General features: G+C 46.6%; 1 protein-coding gene and 1 long non-coding RNA gene across 4 annotated transcripts in view; one reads left to right on the forward strand and one right to left on the reverse strand.

The window, feature by feature from the left end:
* The first annotated feature begins 554 nt into the window (after positions 1 to 554).
* The window catches only part of LOC137671193 (dolichyl-diphosphooligosaccharide--protein glycosyltransferase 48 kDa subunit-like), a 37,218-nt gene continuing 16,142 nt past the window's right edge, over positions 555 to 21,630 (forward strand). The window contains exons 1-4 of one of the 3 annotated variants that reach the window (XR_011049401.1): positions 555 to 708; positions 1,785 to 1,895; positions 2,199 to 2,261; positions 2,787 to 6,879. Coding sequence is in view for 2 of the 3 variants with exons in the window: in XM_068414607.1 (XP_068270708.1) it covers positions 570 to 708; positions 1,785 to 1,895; positions 2,199 to 2,261; positions 2,787 to 2,824 (351 nt within the window). In the remaining variant the exon portion in view is untranslated. Of the gene's footprint in view, positions 709 to 1,784; positions 1,896 to 2,198; positions 2,262 to 2,786; positions 7,263 to 21,630 lie in introns of those variants that run through there. The other 2 variants (XM_068414607.1, XM_068414608.1) reach the window with 2 other exon arrangements.
* Positions 2,577 to 6,170, reverse strand: LOC137671195 (uncharacterized). Its single transcript, XR_011049403.1, has 3 exons — positions 6,054 to 6,170; positions 5,216 to 5,375; positions 2,577 to 2,702 (listed from the first exon to the last, which is right to left on the reverse strand). It is a non-coding gene; the product is annotated as an uncharacterized lncRNA (long non-coding RNA).

The following is a 21,630-nucleotide window of genomic DNA, read 5'->3' on the forward strand; positions in this document are numbered from 1 at the left end:
GCGGGACAGAGGGGTGAGCTCCCTGCCACTATGTTGCTTGACAAGCAGACTTGTGGCCCGGTCTGCAATAAGGTGGGTTTTTTTTGTTTTGCCAAGTTGGCCTATAGACACAAGAAATCTTAATTAAGTCTTTATGTCTTTGTTCTGAACCCTGATGTTCCAGGAAATGTTTAATTGGCTCACTGCCACCATGTTCTCTTGCCCCCTGTACCCCCTCCCCGCTGCAATAAACCAGTCTGACACCGCCGTTCCAGTCTGACACTGTCATTTTAAAGTCTTTTACTGGGAATCTGCCTCCTCCCGCAGGGAGAGGCTTGGGGCGGCGGGGCCGAGGGTGCGAGCGGGCCGTGGCCGGGACCCCTCGCTGTGAGGGCCCGCCGCCATCTTTCCCCCTCCACCCTCAGCGGGGCTACGGTGGCCGCGCAGGGGTCAAGACGGCATCTCTCTGATTGGCTGGCAGCGAGGAGCTGTCTGTCGGTGATTGGAAGGCGTGAGCGGGGCTCTTGGCGCTGATTGGCTGCCTGAACCCGGGGGCGGCTTCCGGGGAAAGCTTGGCGCCGGCGAGCAAAATGGCGGCGGCCGCGGTCCGTGTGTGGTGGCTCCTGGCGGTGGCGGCGGCCGGGGCTGAGGGGGGGCCCCGCACCCTGGTGCTGCTGGAGAACGGCAACCTGCGGGACACGCACTCGCTCTTCTTCCGCAGCCTGGCGGGTAGGGCTCGGGGAGGCGGCTGGGGACCCCGCGCCGGGCTGAGGGAGGAGATCGGGGCTGTTTTCCCCGCCGTGCCTGTGTTTCGTGTCCCCTGCAGTGTTGGTCCCTGCTTGATTGGTGCTACTGGGGCATCCTTGCAACAAAGAGGTTGCTCAGGGGCTTGATCCCCCTGGGTTTGGTGTGGAAACGTACCGGTGGCGCCCCTAGAAAGCCCCTAAGGCACTTTTTCTAAAGCACCGCTGTTTATTAGGCAATCCCAAGCACAAGTACAGGCTGGGTGGAGAATGGATCGAGAGCAGCCCTGAGGAGAAGGACTTGGGGGTGATGGGTGACGAGAAGCTCACCGTGAGCCGGCAACGTGCGCTGGCAGCCCAGAAAGCCAACGGTGTCCTGGGCTGCATCCCCAGCAGCGTGGCCAGCAGGGCGAGGGAGGGGATTCTGCCCCTCTGCTCCGCTCTCGTGAGACCCCCCTGCAGTGCTGCGTCCAGCTCTGGGGGCACCAACAGAAGAAGGACACGGAGCTGTTGGAGCGAGTCCAGAGGAGGCCACGAAGATGCTCCGAGGGCTGGAGCCCCTCTGCTGTGGAGACAGGCTGAGAGAGCTGGGGCTGTTCAGCCTGGAGAAGAGAAGGCTCCAGGGAGACCTTCTAGCACCTTCCAGTGCCTGAAAGGGCTACAGGAAAGCTGGAGAGGGGCTTTTAACAAGGGCATGGAGTGACAGGACAAGAGGGAACGGTTTTAAACTGCAAGAGGGGAGATTGAGATGAGATCTGAGGAAGAAATTCTTTGCTGTGAGGGTGCTGAGACCCTGGCCCAGGTTGCCCAGAGCAGCTGTGGCTGCCCCCTCCCTGGGCAGTGTTCAAGGCCAGGTTGGATGGGGCTGGGAGCAACCTGGTCTAGTGGAAGGTGTCCCTGCCCATGGCAGGGGGATGGAACTGGATGGGCTTTAAGGTCCGTCCAACCCAAACCAGTCTGTGATTCTATGAAGTAAAACTCAGGATCTTGATGGTGCTTTGCTGCTACGTGCATTGATTTAATGAAATGTGAAAGTTGTCAATATTTGTCTCACGGCTGCAGATAGGGGCTTCGATCTCACTTTCCGGACAGCAGATGATGTGGGCCTGTCCCTGATAAAATACGGAGAATTTCTCTATGATAACTTGATCATCTTCTCACCATCCATAGAAGGTAAATACAGGAGGGGAAAACTCGAGTACTCTTGGAGCTCGGCGGCATTTTTGGAAGGGGATTTCCAACTGTTTTGCAAATTTTAATTGAATTTTGAACTTCAGATGTTATCCGTTGTGTCTTCTACTCGTTAGCAAACTGCGGATGCTTCCAGGCCTTTAACAGTCGTTCTTTCAGCCACGATGAAAATGATTTGGTGTTTAATTCTGCTGCGGTATTATTTCTGAGAACTAGTCATGAATTTCTGAGAACTAGTCATGAATTTCTGAGAACTAGCCATGAATTTCTGGCGTACGCTTTCAGATTTTGGTGGAAACATCAACGTGGAGACCATCACTGCCAGAACATCCCACTCTACCTGCTCATGTGAGTTTGTTTTAGCATGGGAACACTTAAATTGCCCCCATCCTGCAAAAAAAGCATCATGACAGAGTATCTGAGAATACTGAGCCCAATATTTTTATTGCCCTTAAAAGCTTCCCTTGCTAATGAAGTCAGCTTTGTGTTCACTCACAGTCAGACACCCAAGTAATGTCATTGTCTAGAGTATGGGTGACAACGCTGTGTTCATCAGTTACTAAACCCTCCACAAACCTCACTGTAAACAGGAGGTTGGCCTATGAACTTCAGCACTGCTCTCTGGCTGACCTAGGTGACACTTATCTTGAACAACATTTTACAGCCAAGCTCTTTACCTAGGATAATAAGGGAAGCAAAGCTGAAAGGTTCCACTGAAGCCCTTTCCAGAAATTTGCTCCATCCAGCCATTCTTCTCACATTTCTGCAGGGTTCTCTTCAGTAGATGCACTGTGGGGGGAAAAAAAAAAAAAAAAAATCAGAGAGAGGTTGTGTTACTATCTTTATCCATTTGTCTAACCTTACTGTTCTCAGCAGTGCCCTCTGAAATCACAGCTGGAGAGTCAGGATAAAGGCTCCTCTGCCCAGGACACCTGCAGAGGAATGAAACAGCACTGGAGGCTGGAGACTTGTGAAGACTTTGCTTCTTTCCGCACTCAAAGAGCAGCTGCTGTGTGTAAGACCCAGCTAGACCACTGCATTTAGAAGTTTTAGTATGTCTTATTTAAAGGGAAATCCTCTTGCAGTTAATTTTCAGGAGGAAGATACAAGTGTTTGTTCCTGAACACTTAGCAAATGTGGTTATAAATTCTCCAAAGGAAGAAGTCAAGAACAGTGCACGTTTGTGAAGGATCCTCCTTCATAAATGCGTTCAACAGCACCATGTAACTACTACTGTCCAAATTTAACCCAAGTCTCAGCTTTCTTCAGCCTGTTCTCCAAAGTGTTTTTTAAAAAACAAGTCTTTACCCTCCTCCTGTTCGAAATTTCATATGTGGTGCATCTTTCCCCATTCTGTGTTTAGTTTTTGGGGTTTTTTTTTAAAAAAGGGAAAATATTTGGTCTAGAAACATGACAAATGCACTTTTGAATTCCAGTCTTCTGTCCCATTGTGAACTGCAATTCTGTAACCAAAACTGCGCAAGGGACAGGGGATCTTTGTCTCTGTCAAAGGGCTGAAGTTGTTTAGTCAGTTCAAAACCATTTTCAACTTGAACTAGGACTATTTACATATTTAGCTCCCTCCAAACCAAGGGAAAAGCAAGGCCTGCCCTCAAGCACGTTCCAAAGAGGTTCACTTGAGGAATGGAAAGAGAAAAATCCAAAGAAACACACTGGCTGAACTGTCACCTGAATCTGTTCTGTACTATTAATGCAAAGGTATCACTCCAACCACTTATCCAACGCTCCTGAAATGGGCTTTTCCCAAGAACTGACATTTCACAGCAAAAGAATCATTTGGGACAACACCATACCTTCACCAGCTCACAGGCTACCTCTGCTGAAACATCTGACTTTGTATGGCACTGGAGGAGCTTGTGCAGCCAATTGAGTTGATTGTATCCATTAAATAATAAGCGTTGCAACGTTAGGATCTACATAGTTCAAAACATAAGGCTGTTTTTGCTCTGGGTACCAAAGATCAATAGCAGCACATAAAGGATTTGACTCCAGTCAAGTCCAGTTATAAGTATGAGGTATAAAATAGGGAGGAGCACAGAGCCCTGGCTCTGCAGTGCGTACCCGCCCGCTTCTACATCTCACCAGCTCTTCCTCTGTTTGCTCTTAAAACAGAGCAGAGATCATCAAAATTCCTTTTACATAATGGAAAGAGAAAGAAAGCAACAGATTGCAAGCTGAAATTTCCTTATCTGACTTGCAAGACCGGCAAGCGCTGCAGGCTGACTAAACACAGGCCTCTAAGGATCAGGGCAATTTCCAATGGTCCTGAAAATAAATCGTGCAAGGGCTTTAGTAAGCCTGGAAACTCTCTTCCCTGCCCCAAGATTAAGATGTCACACTTGACATCAGTCTCTAATTGGCAGAAGGCCTCAGGGCAACTTTATCTCCCACTGCTGTGAGGGAACCTGTGCTCCTTTCTCTGTCATTAAGCCCTGCATCAAACAGCCGTGCTGATGCCATGCTCCAGCTCCAGGTGAAGAGTGTGGGATCAGCAATCTCCCCTCTGTCCCTGCGTCCTGAGGAATGACACCAGCCCCGGGAAACCACAGTAACAAACTGATGCACTTTTAGGTTTGAGTCCAGCTGAGACCGCTGCGAGCTCATCCTGCTTCAAATGACCTCCAGCCTCCGTTAAACAACTGCATTGGGGCTCAGCCCAAATAATGCAAATAAGCCATTAGAAGACCTGCTTTAAAGTCTCTGGTAGTATTGCTTCTGCTAATGCAAAAGTCAAAACAGGCATTAATGTCATTCCTGGGAACACAGACATGCCAAATCCCTTCCCAAATACAACAGGATTAGTTTCTCTCCTCACTTGCTTGACCTTTTAAAAATCAGAGCCAAAGAACCTCAAACAAAGCAGTAAGAGGGGTGCTTGTGAATTTTTTTTTTTTAAGTTAGACTACGCAACTTCTCTAAATAAAAAGTAACTAGGAACTGCCTTTATGCCAAGCTGTAGCCTTTCAAAACAGAGAGAGACAGATGAAATCAACTTGGTGATTTAAGAACAATAAACTACTTGAATGCTATTCCCCCTTCCTGGGAATGTGCTATAGACAAGAGAAACATGCATCATGCCTCAGAAACTAGCCTTTGTCAGGCTTGAAAGGAACTAATGGTAATTAAAAACACTGAGCATCTCTGCAGCACAAAGAGCTGAGCAGCTGTCAGTTCCCCAGCAAGCTCAATGGAATAGTTCAAAGGTGCTGCACAGACACCTGTGTCTGCAGGACTCTCCTTCAGCACGTAAAAGAGAAGTGTTACACATATCAGTACTTTACCCTGGAAGTTGGAGTTGGTCCCTGGGTGGTTTTCCAGGATATACTTCTTCAGCGCTGTGGTGGAGCAGGTCTTCGGTTCGTTCATGGCCGCAATAGCAGACAGGATGGCGTCTTCCATCAGAGTCCCACCCAGCAGGGGCTTCTCCCCTGATTTCTTCAGCTATTTTCCAAAGAGGAAGAGAAAAGCATCAAGACAAAATTCTCCCAAACCAGGTCAGGACAAGCTCCTCTGCACCAGGTGGGTCGGCGCTCCTGCATTAGCACAGATACGTTTTCTATTAAAACACTGCACAGGGAACGCTGCTCTCCCAGCTTTAACTGGGAGGACAGGCCTATTCAGTCAACTGGCCTGGAGTGCTTTTTATTGGTAACACATTGTCCTAGGCCCCAAATACACTGCAAGGACGTGGCAATCTAAGGGCCTATCGCTCAGGGAAGGAAATCAATCAGATCTTCCTCCATCCCAGAGACCAAATGCACCCAAGAGACTTCTGTGGCATAGACATGAGAAAAGGACGTTGTAGGCACCTGGGGTACCTACTGCACTTACAATTAGTGATGGAAAGGAAAGCTTACCCCACCATCTCCCCTGTTGGCTAGTGAGTCAGAGCTGAAGCAGCGTGTGGAGCACGCTAAGCAAGGAAGGCAGGGTGGTCTGCTCCAGAAATGTAGATCAAGAGGAGAATAAGAGTCCTACTGCTTCATAGTTTGACAACTCCTGAATATGACAGGCTGCTAAAGAAAGGTGTACCCAATAAAACTGGAGAGGGCACGTTAACTTACAGCCAAGGCTTGTGGTCAGTACAGTCAACAAAACAAGATGAACTCTGGCTCTGACCTGGAATGTCCCAGACGCTCCCTTCCCTGTGATCTGCTCTAACTGGCCCTTCTCTACAGCTCTCTGCAGGGCATTCTTCAACAGCTGGGGTCTGAAATACAGGAGGATAAAGCTTTACTGACACACACTGACAGCTTAAAAAACAAACAGAGAAACGACGCTTTATACAGAGTGTGAGCAGAGTAGTACTTACAAGCGGCATCTGCCTACATACAGACATTTTAAATGGAGATCTGTCAGCAAGTGTTGATTACACGAGAACAATGTACATTAGCAGAAATTCAACTGCGACACTTTCCTGGTGTCACTGAGCATCCAGAAACAGACAGGCTTCACTTGGAAGGATTTACTCCTTTCGAAAAGCACATTTGGACTCGGTGGGCAACGAGTCAATCAGCTCACAGACAAACAAGGGACTGAGTACAAGCCCCTGTAAGAGATGACGCACAGGGTTTTCCTAGATTTGCTTCCTCCCCAAGCCTTGACCCGCTCCATATGGGCAAACTTAAAAGATTACTGTAATACAGCATCCAGAACTAAGCGGGACAAGATCCCAAGGAGACGCCTTCACATCCACGCAGCTAAAGGGATCTGGTTTTGGTTAAGGGCGGAGACGCGTAGAGTAACGCTGATGTCAGCGTCAGGAACAAAGATTGGGTGTGGAGGGATGCAGGAAAAGGCACAGCTTTTCTCAAGCTTTCCTGCAGGCTCTACAACCCAGAGCACCACCTGCCTGCTGAAATACTGAACTGAATCCCTGTGAAGTGAGGCAAAGCCAGAGGAATGCTGCGTTTCACGGCTGTTCTGGAGCTCTGCTTGCAAACAGGTACTCCTGCACCTACCTGATATCTGCTTTGAGTTTGTGGTAATACTGAGACACGTATTTCTTGATCAGGCTGTAAGAAGCTTCCTTCGGCTCACAAAGGCGGGTGAAAGCCAGCGGCAGGATATCTTCCAGCTTGACTTGTTGCTCTGCAGTCGAAGCGGAAGTGCTTTTCTGAAATACACATACTTTTACGCATCAGTGGGGCCTAAAAATCTGGGTTTTCTGAACCAGCAAGGCACACGTGGAGAAAAGTGCTCCTGACACTGGCCACAGATCTGGAAAATCAAGTTCTGTAAGGCAGATCTTTAAATTAACAATTTAAAAAGTTTAGCAGTTTAAGTAAAATCGAGCAACTTTGGCCGGAATTTTCATAGGAGCCTTGGGAAAGCTTTGCAAATAAAAATTGCTGAGTATTTAACCACTTCTGTATTTTTAATAGTTTCCTTCCTCCTTCTGTAGACATTTTCCTCTGTGACCCTTCAATGAGACAGGTGAAAATGATACACGCTGACATGAAACAAAAACCATCAAAGGCAAGACCTGCTTACACAGGTCAAATCTTCCCCAAAATGAACAGCTAAACAGGAGTGCATTTTTTTTCGCCTGACAGAATGAAATTGTGACTGAAGCCAACACTCCCTTCTCCTGAATTTTTCTCCATCTCTTTGTGAGATGGAGGGGTTGATCAGGAAAAAAAAAGGTCTGTTCTTTATACAGAAAAGACAGTGGGGAAATGTGCTGAAGTTTAATGATTTTGATTTTGATGCTGAACAGCAGCTTTGCAAACAGTCAAACGGGTGAGGGTGCTGCTCACCCAGACAGCTGCTCGACTGCTAGCTGAATTCACTGAAAACAAAAGCAAGCTATTTGTTTTGTTGCAACACGGAGAAAGTAACTAGGAACAAAGACACCAACACGCTGCAGATGAGAAAAGTGATGTGTTAGCAGTTAGCAGGTGCCTTGCTCAAACTTCTCGTGGAGCCAGCGAGCTCGATTTAAAAAGTTACGCTGCAATTAGTTTCCTTCAGTGCCCTAGTACCAAGTGTGTCACCGTTTCCCTCAGTTTTAGGGCTTTTGGTCTCCCCAGTAGCCAAGAGATAAGCACTGAGGCGTTACGATACTCTCTGGGTTCACCCGTTTAAGCCGCAAGGGGACTGGCAATTCCAGCTACGCATTTTGAAGTTGGTCTAACTAAATCATGATGCAAGAGGTACAAGGATTCATCTTTGCTGTTTATCACTTGGTTTTTCATTGCTATTTCACCTTTCCCTTACGGTACAAATCTCTATCGCGCCGGGTAGTTCTGTTCTATCGCCTGTACTGAGTTAGTAGAATGTTTTAGTTTATGGTTTAAGTGAGTTTTAGCTTTGGGAACTGAAGTGTGGTTGGGCTAGAGTCAGGTTTCAAGACGATCTGGTGGTTAACAGATATCTTTCAGGTGTAAGCTGAATGCTTTAGCATTGTAGCTACGTCTTGTTATGCTAAGTGCACTTTCCGGTACACTTACCTTGTTACGACTTACCTTGTCTTCGGCTGGCGGGTGTATTAGTTATTTGGGGGTAGTAGCTTATGAGGAGGGTGACGGGCGGTATGTACGTGCTCCAGAGCCAACTTAAAGAAGGTATCATTACCCTGCTTTACTGCTAAATCCGCCTTCTAGGGGTAGTTTCATGGACCCTTTTCGTTGGTTTTCTATCTTAGAAAATGTAGCCCATTTCTTTCCTCCCCACGGGCTATACCTTGACCTGTCTTGTTAGCGGGGTTAGGGCTATTATGCTCACTACTGTTCTTTCAGTAGAGGTGAGCCGGCGACGGCGGTATGTAGGCTGTCCATGGCAAGGGGAGGTCGGGTGTATCGTGGGTCATCGATTATAGAACAGGCTCCTCTAGGTGGGTTTGGAGCACCGCCAAGTCCTTAGAGTTTTAAGCGTTTGTGCTCGTAGTTCTCAGGCGGACACTTTGGTGAGGCAAGTATCAAGATTTAGGGCTAAGCATAGTGGGGTATCTAATCCCAGTTTGTGTCTTAGCTTTCGTGGGGTCTAATTGGTCGTAGGTGCTAGGACCGTCTTGAGGGGTGGCCTTAAGTGCATCTTAGGCTTATGACAGCTCAGTTGCATTTCGATCATAGCTGCTGGGATAACATGGTACCACTCTTTACGCCGTATTTGCAGTTAATTTGGGTCTCTTATATGACCGCGGTGGCTGGCACAAGATTTACCAACCCTGGGTTGCTATAGCTAAGTCAAGTTTACACTCATTGCTTAAGGTTAATTACTGCTGAGTACCCGTGAGGGTGTGGCCAAGCAAGGCGTCTTGGGCTACCACTGTAGGTGTGCCTGATACCTGCTCCTTCTGTCTTAGCAAGAAGCGAAGGGCATTTACACTGGGGCGCGGATACTTGCATGTATATGCCTAGCAAAAATTAACGACAAGGTTAGGACTAAGTCTCTTGTCCTTGGGTGTTGTGTGGCAGCCATCTTGGCATCTTCAGTGCCATGCTTTGTTGTAAGCTACAGGGACTTGTTGATTTGTTGTTGTTGATTTGTTGTTGTTGATTTAATTTGTGGTTTTGATGTATACGTTAGGTATGTCAGTTTTAATAGAATTTTGGTGAGGATGATGCATCATATGTAGATGTATGGGTAGATTTATTATTTCGTTGCGGGCTCTCAGTGGGAGTTCAGCGCCGGCAGCAAACGGTGGTATCGAACGCCAACGCTAAAAGTGGTGGCGTAACGGTACAGGCTCTCAGTGGGAGCTCAGCGCCGGCAGCAAACGGTGGTATCGAACGCCAACGCTAAAAGTGGTGGCGTAACGGTACAGGCTCTCAGTGGGAGCTCAGCGCCGGCAGCAAACGGTGGTATCGAACGCCAACACTAAAAGTGGTGGCGTAACGGTACAGGCTCTCAGTGGGAGCTCAGCGCCGGCAGCAAACGGTGGTATCGAACGCCAACGCTAAAAGTGGTGGCGTAACGGTACAGGCTCTCAGTGGGAGCTCAGTGCCGGCAGCAAACGGTGGTATCGAACGCCAACACTAAAAGTGGTGGCGTAACGGTACAGGCTCTCAGTGGGAGTTCAGTGCCGGCAGCAAACGGTGGTATCGAGTATCGATAAGCGACGACGGGGTGGGTACGGTGGCGGATGGGTATGTGGGTATAGCTGGAAATTGCCAGCGTCGTTGCAGGTGGGGTTGGGGTATGGTGAGCGAGCGAAGCGAACGAAACGAACGGAATGAAATGAATGAAAACGAATTTAGATATTAATGGAATTTTAGCGTTGGTGTGTACGCAATGAAAGGTGTGAACGAATGTGAACAAAATTTGCAAAAAAACGTGACAGACATTTAGGGCAAAATCCCTAGTGTTGTTTTTAAAATTAAAGGAAATTGGATGAAGTAAAAAAATGGAAATTTATGTCTAGCAAGCATTCAGTAAATAGCAACATAGTAGAGGGTTAGTGGATACTCCATAACCAGATGTAAAGCAAAGTGCATCAGTGTTATATTGATTCCCCATATACTTCAACCGTCTCATTCAGGGATTCTTGAGGGCAAGAGTTAGGCCGCAAGGCATGGGTGCCCACGTCAACAGAGTGTATTTACCCGCCGCACTGGAAGGGTTTATTGAAGACGCCCAGAGAAAAAAGAGAACCAAAAGAGGAAAACGTTTAAGTGATACGATTAAGAGAGACAAAGTTGATAAATAGCCAACCAGATGTATCGGTGAAGAGCAAGTTGGGAGAGAATACCAGGGGATGGCCCTGACATAGGAACCAGAGGCGCAAAAGCGCAAGTTGTGCTAGGGGTGTAGGGGGGAAGAATGGGCCTGACGCTAGTAACGTAGGATCTTCCATACGCCGGGTTGCTGATTTCACGTGAGATGTCAGATCAATAGATAACCCAGTACGCGTGTTGAGGGTACAGCAAGAGGTTAGGGTTGGGGGCAGGGATGGCCTGTTACAGTGCAGAGAGCCTCGCCAAGCACTTCCGTACACTGTGGCTTAAGGGTTAGTAAAGAGCAGCGTGGCATGGGTTTAATAATATGACAGATTTGTGATATTCCTGGGACCATGGACTATTGGATTGTCATTAGATAAGGACATTGTTATGTCGTTAGCCTTAGTTGGAACCGCGGTATATCCTTGGTACATGAACTTTGAATTGTCCCTGTGATAGGATAGGGGGGTGGTCAGGTTTAGTCTGTTTGTTAGGAGCGTAGTTGGTTTACATACATTGATTTATCCGAGGGAGAAGTTACATCTGATACTCTTGGTACATGGAGTGTTATGTGAGGTAGTACATGGAGTGGTTAATCTTGCTTACATGCAGGCTATGCTGTAAGGGCATACATTAAATGTCTTGGTAGCATGGATAGAAATGCTCTGCTTACATAGAGTTATGTATGGGGGGTACAGTGTAATGCAAAGACGTACATAGGCTTAAATTGCATAGAGGCTTAGGCCGGGGGGGGAGGGGGGGGACCTGTCCTCTAGGCAGTTTTTACCTGTGGGTGAAGTTCCTATAGTTAAGATTTAACGATGGCTTTTCAGGCCATAGACCTTGGAGAAAAGCCGAGTGGGAATTAAGATGACGTATTTTGTGCTTTTTTTAGGGTTGTGTTTTGTTTTTGGTGGGTTAGCGGTAGCATCTAATCCTTCGCCTTATTATGGGGTGGTTGGGTTAGTGGTTGCATCGGTTGTTGGCTGTGGATGGTTATTGAGTTTGGGTGTTTCTTTTGTGTCTTTGGTCTTATTTATGGTCTATCTAGGCGGGATGTTGGTGGTTTTTGTGTACTCAGTGTCGTTAGCGGCCGATCCGTTTCCTGAAGCTTGGATGGATTGACGTGTTGTGGGGTATGGGGTGGGTTTTGTCTTGGTGTTGGTGGTTGGGGTTGTTGCTGGAGGGTTTGTTGAGTGTTGAAAGTTGGGGGTGATTACAGTTGATGGTGGGGGTATGTTTTCTGTCCGGTTAGATTTTAGCGGGGTTGCTATGTTTTATTCACGGGGCGCTGGGATGTTTTTAGCAGCTGGGTGAGGATTGTTATTAACATTGTTTGTGGTGTTGGAGCTTGTACGTGGGTTATCTCGGGGGGGGCGATTCGGGCTGTTTAGGGGGAAAGGATTGACCAGAAAATAGTTTAATGTAAAATACCAGCTTTGGGAGTTGGAGATGAGGGTTTAATTCCTTTTTTTCTGATTTGTTTGTTTTGTAGCTAAAACTCTAAGAAGGGGTGTAATCTTCATTCTTTGGCTTACAAGACCAATGTTTTCATAAACTATTAGAGTGTTTAGTAGTTGAGTATTTTGTTTTCTAGGGCTCCAGTGGTGGGTAGGAGGATCAGGAGGATAGTGAAGTAGGTGGTTGAGGCTAGTTGGCCAATGATGATGAATGGTTGTTCGACTGGTTGGCTGCCTACTCAGGTTAAGATGAAGAGGTTGGTAGCTAAGACTCAGAATAGGAGTTGAGAGAGTGGGCGGAACGTCATGGTGCGTTGCTTGGATTTGTGGAGGAGGGGGATTAGGAATAGGATTAGTACGGAGGCAGCTAGAGCTAATACTCCTCCTAGTTTGTTGGGGATTGAGCGCAGGATGGCATATGCGAATAGGAAATACCACTCTGGCTTGATATGTGGGGGCGTAACTAGGGGATTCGCTGGGGTAAAGTTTTCTGGGTCACCTAGTAAGTTGGGGGAAAATAGAGCTAAAGTTGTTAGTAGGGCGAGTATGATTATGAAACCTAGGATGTCTTTTAGGGAGAAGTAGGGGTGGAATGGGATCTTATCACAGTCTGACATGATGCCTAGCGGGTTGTTTGAGCCGGATTCGTGGAGGAAAGTGAGGTGAATTACAGTGAGACCTGCAATTATGAAGGGGAGGAGGAAATGTAGGGCGAAAAATCGGGTGAGTGTGGGGTTATCTACGGAGAATCCGCCTCAGGCCCATTCTACCAAGGTTTGGCCAATGTAGGGAATGGCAGAGAATAGGTTAGTGATAACTGTGGCACCTCAGAAGGATATTTGTCCTCATGGCAGGACATAACCTACAAAGGCTGTGGCTATTAGGGTTAGTAGGAGGATGACTCCTGTATTTCAGGTTTCTTTGTACAAGAATGAGCCATAGTAGAGTCCTCGTCCGATGTGTAGGTAGATACAGATGAAGACGAATGAGGCTCCGTTTGCATGTAAGTTGCGAATTAATCAGCCATGCTGTACGTCTCGGCATGTGTGGGCAACTGATGAAAAGGCTAGGGCTGTGTCGGCAGTGTAATGTATGGCTAGTAATAGGCCGGTCAGGATTTGGGTAGTTAGACCCAATAGAAATGTTTGATGGGGCGGGTAGATCGATTAGGGAGTTGTTAATTATTTTTAATACGGGATGAGATTTTCGGATGTTGGGGGCCATTGTTTGGGTTTAGGTTTGAGTTGATAGAATAATAAGGATGGATAGGGCGAATGTTCCTAGATAAGTTTTGATTAGTCCTGTGTGGATAGCGGTTGAGGTTTTGGCTGCTATTGTTTGTAGGTCAGCAAGGCCTTCGGGGCCTATTTTTTTATACCATGAGAGATCGATTAGGTGTGAGGCGATTTTTTGTCCGTTGTTCAGTAATTTGGCGGGAAAGAAGCGATGGGTTATGGGGTTGAAGTATCCTAAGGTAGATGAGAAGTTTAGGTAGATATTTTGTTTTGGTAAGGTTATTGTGTGGGTTAGGGCTGAGAGTTCTAGAGCCATGACGATGCCTAGGATTGTGATGATAATGGCGGCAGTTTTTGTGGTAGTTGGCATGGTTATTGGGGGTGTTTTTGAGGGGGTAATGTATGATGTGATAAGTAGGCCAGCTAGAATGCTGCCTAGGGCTAGGCGGATGATAGGGTTGGTGATTGTTGGGTTATTTTCGCTTGTTGAGGTTGTTGCTGGTGTACGGGTGAATCCTGTTTGGACTAGTAGGGTTATTCGTAATGTATAGGTTGCGGTGAAGGATGTGGCTAGGAGTGTCAGGAGTAGTGCTCAGGTATTTAGGTAAGAGGTGTTTAGGTGTTCGATGATGAGGTCTTTTGAGTAAAATCCTGCTAGGAATGGTGTTCCTATTAGGGCGAGATTGCCGATGGTTAGGCAGGAGGTGGTTGTTGGAAGTATTTTTTGAAGGTTCCCCATTTTTCGAATGTCTTGTTCTCCATTTAGATTATGAATGATTGATCCTGAGCAGAGAAATAGTATAGCTTTAAAGAAGGCATGTGTTGAGATGTGTAGGAATGCTGGTTGTGGCAGGTTTAGTCCAATGGTGACTATTATTAGGCCTAGCTGACTGGATGTGGAGAAGGCAATGATTTTCTTGATGTCATTTTGTGTGAGGGCACAGGTGGCAGCGAATAGTGTGGATAGGGCCCCTAGGCATAGACACAGGGTGAGGGCGGTCTGGTTGCTAGCGAGTATATGGTGAGTACGGATGAGTAGGAAAATTCCAGCTACTACCATGGTGCTTGAGTGAAGTAGGGCAGAGACTGGGGTTGGGCCTTCTATGGCGGCTGGTAGCCAGGGGTGGAGGCCAAATTGTGCGGATTTTCCTATGGCTGCTAGGATGAGGCCTAGTAGGGGGAGTGTATGAATTTGCGTGGGGGAGGAGGCTTGTTGTAGCTCTCAGGTGTTGAGGGTTAAGGCAAGTCATGCTATGCTTAGGATGAGGCCGATGTCGCCAATTCGGTTATAAAGTACTGCTTGGAGTGCAGCTGTGTTGGCTTCTGCTCGTCCTTGTCATCAGCCAATTAGTAGGAATGACATGATTCCAACTCCTTCTCAGCCGATGAACAGTAGGAATATGTTATTAGCAATAATTAAATGTTAGCATAGCAATTAAGAATACTAGGAGATAAGAGAAGAATTTTGTAGTGTACGGTTCGGTGGCTATATACCACGTTGCAAATTGGAGGATAGATCATGTTACAAATAGGGCAACGGGGAAGAATATTATGGAGTATTGGTCAATTTTAAAGCTGAGTGGGATTTTGAAGTTTGGAATGAGCTTTCATTCTCAGTGGGAAACGATGATGTCTGTGCTTGAGTGTATGAATAGTGCTATTGGTACTAGGCTGCAGAAGAATGCGATTTTGACAGTATGAGTGATGGTGGTTGGGGAGTTTTTGAACGTTTCTGATAGTAGTGGAAGGAGTATGGGAGAGAGGATGACTGTTAGTGTGAGAAGCATGGAGGTGGTAAGCAGTGTGGTCTCCATTACTTTTACTTGGATTTGCACCAAGGTGGGTGGCTCCTAAGACCAGTGGATTACTATTATCCTTTAAAAGTTGAGGGGGCTGAGGTTTTAGACTCAGATGCAAGAGTTAGCAGGCCTTGCTGGTTGAACCGCCCCTCGGCAAGTAAGAAGGGTTTAACTTCTCTTTTTAGAATCACAGTCTAATGTTTGGGTTAAAACTATGCTTGCATTAGAGGACCCCGGAGATGAGTTCTGGTTTTAGGATTAAGAGAAGTAGTGGAGTGATGTGGAGGGTTATTAATAGATGTTCTCGCATACTTGAATTTTGGATGGATGAGATGTGGGTAGGAAGTGTTCCTCGTTGGGTTGATAGAAGCATGAACAGGGTGTATGAGGCTGTTAATAGGGTTGCAATGCCTGTTAGGATGATTGTAATAAAGGATCAGTTGAATAATGCCACTATGATGGTTAGTTCAGCTATTAGGTTTGTTGTTGGTGGGAGTGCTATGTTTGTGAGATTAGCTAGTAATCATCAGGTGGCCATGAGTGGGAGGAGAGGTTGGAATCCGCGTGTTAGGAGTAGGATTCGGCTGTGGGTGCGTTCGTAGTTTGTGTTGGCCAGGCAGAATAGTATTGAGGAGGTCAGTCCGTGGGAGACTATGAGGATTATTGCCCCTGAGAATGATCAGTGGGTTTGGATTATGCTTGCAGCGATGACTAGCCCTATATGACTCACAGAGGAGTAAGCGATGAGGGATTTTAGGTCGGTTTGGCGTAAGCAGATTGAGCTGGTCATTAGTGCTCCCCATAGGGAAATAGTAAGGAATGGGTAGTGTAGGTGGTTTGAGAGGGGGCCGATCAATAGAGTAGTTCGTATGATGCCATATCCTCCTAGTTTTAGGAGTAGGGCGGCGAGTAGTATAGAGCCTGCAATTGCTGCTTCTACGTGGGCTTTTGGTAGTCAGAGGTGAAGACCATATAGTGGGGCTTTTACTATGAATGCTATCAGTAGGGCAAGGCTTGAGAGGAACCCAGTTCATGAGTGGGAGAGTAAGGGGTGGGTTAGTTCTAGCATTGTTAGGTGTAGGGAGCCTATTTGTGAGTGGAGGTAAAAGATGGTGACTAGAAGGGGTAGAGAGCTAATAAGAGTGTAGAATAGCAGGTAAATGCCTGCGCTTAATCGTTCAGGTTGATTTCCTCACCGTGTGATTAGGATGAGGGTTGGGATTAGAGTTGCTTCGAATGCGATGTAAAATAGGGTTAGTTCTGTGGCTGCGAAGGCTAGGAGAATAAAGGGTTGGACCATGGTCAGGGTTGTAATGAAGATTCGTTTTCGTGTTGTGGGCTCGTGTTGGAGGTGGTTTTGGCTTGCTTTAATTATGAGTGGTAGGAGCCAGCAGGCTAGCACTAGCAGGGGGGCTGAGATTTGGTCGATGCCAGTTCATTGAGCTGTGTTTTTGTGTGGGTAGAATGAGGGTAGTAGTCAGTGGAGACTGAGGGTGGCGATTAGGAGGCTGTGTATAGTGGTATTGATTAATAGGAATTTTGGTGGAGATAGAAGGGCTGTGGGAAGGAGTATAGTTGTTGGTAGGATGATTTTTAACATTGGAGAAGGTTTAGGTTATGTAGGTGGTCAGAGCCATGGGTCCGTGTAGAGGCTACTAACATGGCTACGCCCGTACTTGCTTCGCATGCTGAGAATGTAAGTATGAGGATGGGTGAGTGATGTTGCTTGATTCTCGATTGGTCAGGCTGATAATGCGATATACATGGATAGTATTATGCTCTCCAAGCATAGTAGTGCGGAGATCAAGTGTGTTCGGTGGAAAGCTAATCCTAGGCTGCTTAGGGTGAAAGCCGAATAAAAGCTTAGGTGTATGTATGACATAAAGAAAGTCATAGGTATGGGCCATGATCTGTTGAGCTGAAATCAACTGTCTTAGTTAGACTAACTTTCTGTAGTTATTCTGCTCATTCTAGGCCGCCTTGTATTCATTCATAGATTAGGCCTAGTGTGAGCAGGAGGATGATGGTGGCTGTTCAAGTCAAAGTGGTGGTTGGGGATTGGAGTTGGATGGCTCATGGGAGTGGTAGGAGTAGTGCAATTTCTAGGTCGAATAAGAGGAATAGGATTGCTACTGAGAAAGAATCGAATTGAGAATGGGAGTCGAGCGGATCCTAGGGGGTCGAATCCGCATTCATATGGGGATAGTTTTTCTGAGTCTGGGGTGATTTGGGCAAGTCAGAAGTTTAGTAGGGTTAGGATAGCGCTTAGGGTAATGGACAGGGTAAATATGAATGTGACTATGTTAATTGCTCTTCTCTGGGGTTGTACCAGATTCTAGAGATTGGAAGAGCAGGATCCTCATCAGTAGATGGTTATGTAGAGGAACAGTCAGATGACGTCTACGAAGTGCCAGTATCAGGCTGCTGCCTCGAATCCAAAGTGGTGATTTGATGTGAAGTGGAATTTGATTAGGCATAGGAGGCAGATTGATAGGAAGGAAGATCCGATGATTACATGAAGTCCGTGGAATCCTGTAGCAACGAAGAAAGTTGATCCATATACACCACCAGCGATTGAAAATGGTGCTTCATAGTATTCTATTGCTTGAAGTGCTGTGAAGTTGAATCCTAATAGGATTGTCAGGGTTAGTGCGTGGGTTGCTTGTTTTCGGTTAGCTTCTGTGATGCTGTGATGTGCTCATGTTACAGTGACACCGGAAGCTAACAGAATGGCAGTGTTCAGTAAGGGGACTTCTATTGGATTGAGTGGATTGATTCCTGTTGGAGGTCATTGTCCTCCTAGCTGTGGGGTGGGGACTGGGCTGGAGTGAAAGAATGCTCAGAAGAAACCTAGGAAGAAGAATGCTTCGGATGTGATGAAGAGGATTATTCCATATCGTAGGCCTTTTTGAACTGTTGGGGTGTGGTGCCCTTGGAAGGTGCTCTCTCGAATAATATCCCGTCATCATTGTAGTATGACTAGCAGTATAGAAAGTAGGCCAAGGCTTACTAATTGGGAAGAGTTGTGATGGAACCATATAATCAAGCCGGAGGTAGTGAGTAGGGCAGCGGTTGCCCCGAAAATTGGTCAGGGGCTTGGGTCTACTATGTGGTAAGAGTGTGCTTGGTGAGCCATTAGATGTTTTCTTGTAAGTAGAGGCTGAGTAGTAGAACGAAGACATAAGCCTGAATTATGGCGACTGCTACTTCTAGGATGGTCAGTAGGAGTAAAATAGATGCGGTTAGGATGGATACTGTGGGTATGATGGGAAGTAGAGCGGTGGTAGCCGTGGAGATAAGATGAATGAGGAGATGGCCTGCTGTAAGGTTTGCTGTGAGGCGGACTCCCAGTGCTAGTGGGCGGATGAGCAGGCTGGTTGTTTCGATTACGATTAGTGCTGGAATTAGTAGTGTGGGAGTTCCTTCGGGTAGGAGATGGCCGAGGGAGATTGAGGGTTGGTTTCGTAAGCCAATGAGGAGGGTAGCCAGTCAGAGTGGGAACGCTAGTGCTATGTTTATGGATAGTTGAGTTGTTGGGGTAAATGTGTATGGCAGAAGGCCGAGAAGGTTGATTGTTAGTAGAAAAATTATTAGTGATGTTAGGATTAGGGCTCATTTGTGACCCTTTTTACCTAGGGGTAGTATTAGTTGTTTTGTAATTATGTGAAAGAATCATGATTGGAGGGTAGAGAGACGGTTAGTAATTCGTCGGTTGTTGGGCGCGGGGAGTAATAGGGCTGGAAACAGTATGGAAAGTAGTACTAATGGAACCCCTAAGAGGCATGGGCTTGTGAATTGATCAAAGAAGCTTAGGTTCATGGTCAGGTTCAGGAAGTAATCTTTGCTGTTATTGGTGTAGTGCTTGTAGGCACATTAGTGGGGGTAAATGCTAGAAGTTTGGGTTGGATTATTAGTGAGAAGATAAGTCATGATGTAAGCATCATAGGGAATCAAGGGTTTGGGTTGAGTTGTGGCATGTCATTAAGGAGGGTGGGTTGGTCCTCTTTCTCTAGCTTAAAAGGCTAGTGCTGTTGCATAGCTTCTTAATGATTAAGATGAGAGTAGTGAGGATCAGTTTTCGAAGTGGATAAGAGGTGTGGATTCCACTACAATTGGTATGTAGCTGTGGTTTGCCCCGCAGATTTCTGAACATTGACCATAGAAAATTCCTGGACGAGTGGTGATGAATGATGTTTGGTTTAATCGACCTGGGATAGCATCGGTTTTGACTCCTAGAGCGGGGACTGCTCATGAGTGGAGAACGTCACTAGCGGTAACGATGATGCGGATTGGGGATTCTATGGGGATGACAACACGATGGTCTACTTCTAGTAGTCGGAAGTGTCCTGACAAGAGTTCGGTTGTAGGTGTTATGTATGAGTCGAATGTCAGGTCCTTAAAGTCTGTGTACTCGTAGGTTCAGTATCATTGATGTCCGATGGCTTTCAAAGTTAGGTCGGGCTCATCGATTTCATCTATTATATATAGGATTTGTAGGGATGGTAGGGCAAGTAAAATGAGGATGATAGCAGGCAGAATTGTTCAGATTAATTCTACTTCTTGCGCGTCGACGGTGTTTGAGGATAGTTTTTCTATAAGTATGAGCGCTAGGAGGTAGAGGACTAGGCTACAGATTGCTAGGGCAACTATTAGGGCATGGTCGTGGAATTCGACGAGTTCTTCTATGATTGGGGAAGATGCATCTTGAAATCCGAATTGGGCGTTGTTGGCCATGTGAGATGTACGGGAGTTTCACCTGTGATTTAGCCTTGACAAGGTTACGTAATTGGTTTACTAACATCTCATAAGAAAGAAGCATAAGTGGTTTGATGCGGTTGGCTTGAAACCAGCATATGAGTGTTCGACTCCTTCCTTTCTTGGATTTGGACGAAAGCTGGTTCTTCAAATGTATGGTATGGAGGTGGGCAGCCATGGATTCATTCGATGTTGGTAGTAGTCAGTTCTGGCTGCAGGATTTTTCATTTTGATGCGAAGGCTTCTCAGATAATGAATATTAGTATAATTACGGCTGTTATTGAGATGAGAGAGCCGATAGAGGATATAGTGTTTCATAGGGTGTAAGCATCTGGGTAGTCTGAGTATCGACGTGGTATACCAGCTAGTCCTAGGAAGTGTTGTGGGAAGAAGGTCAGGTTTACGCCAGTGAATATGACTCCGAAGTGGGCTTTGGCTCATGTAGGGTGTAGGGTAAAGCCTGTGAATAGTGGGAATCAGTGGGTAAATCCTGCTAGAATAGCGAATACAGCTCCTATCGAGAGGACATAGTGTCCACGTCTATTCCTACGGTGAATATGTGGTGGGCCCATACGATGAAGCCCAGGAATCCAATGGATAATATGGCCCATACTATTCCTATGTATTACCCTAGGTAAGAAAGGGTTCTTTCTTACCTGCGTAGTATGCTACTACATGTGAGATGATTCCGAATCCGGGTAGGATAAGGATATAAACTTCTGGGTGACCAAAGAATCAGAAAAGATGTTGGTATAGGACAGGGTCTCCCCCTCCTGCAGGGTCGAAGAATGTGGTATTTAGGTTACGGTCTGTAAGTAGCATGGTGATGCCAGCGGCAAGGACTGGTAGTGATAATAGAAGTAGAACAGCGGTAATGAGAACAGATCATACGAATAGGGGGGTCTGATATTGGGAAAGAGCAGGAGGTTTTATGTTGATGGCTGTTGTGATGAAATTGATAGCACCTAGGATGGAGGACACACCTGCTAAATGAAGGGCGAAGATAGCCAGGTCTACTGAGGCCCCAGCATGGGCTAAGTTGCCCGCCAGTGGTGGGTATACAGTTCACCCTGTGCCAGCTCCAGCTTCTACCGTGGAAGAGGCTAGTAAGAGTAGGAAAGATGGAGGAAGCAGTCAGAAGCTTATATTGTTCATACGAGGGAATGCTATGTCCGGGGCGCCAATTATTAGTGGGACGAGCCAGTTTCCAAATCCACCAATTATGATTGGTATTACTATAAAGAAAATTATTACAAAGGCATGGGCGGTGACGACTACATTGTAGATTTGATCATCTCCCAGGAGGGTTCCGGGTTGGCCAAGTTCTGCACGGATAAGTAAGCTTAGGGCCGTACCAACTATGCCAGCCCATGCACCGAAGATTAGGTATAGGGTACCGATGTCTTTGTGATTAGTCGAGAATAGTCAGCGGTTAATGAAGGTCACGGGTAAGATGGCCGAGTGTTAAGGCGTTAGGCTGTAGTCCTTTTTACAGAGGTTTAATTCCTCTTCTTATCGGCTTTGTAGTGAAATTTCATGTTGAGTTGCAAGCTCATCGATGTGTGCTGAGGGTACACCAAAGCCTGGTTTAGATGGAGGCCTGCTGGCTTGGGCAACTAGCTGTTAACTAGAGTTTTGTGGGATCAAGGCCCACCTGTCTAGATAAGGTCCTAGCTTAGTTAAAGCACCTGGGTTGCATTCAGGAGATGTAGGTTAATATCCTGTGGGTCTTAGCAGAAACTAAGAGGGTTTAACTCTTATTTAAGGCTTTGAAGGCCTTCGGTTTA

This window comes from Nyctibius grandis, chromosome 17 (assembly GCF_013368605.1).
Source record: "Nyctibius grandis isolate bNycGra1 chromosome 17, bNycGra1.pri, whole genome shotgun sequence".
NCBI lineage: Eukaryota > Metazoa > Chordata > Aves > Nyctibiiformes > Nyctibiidae > Nyctibius > Nyctibius grandis.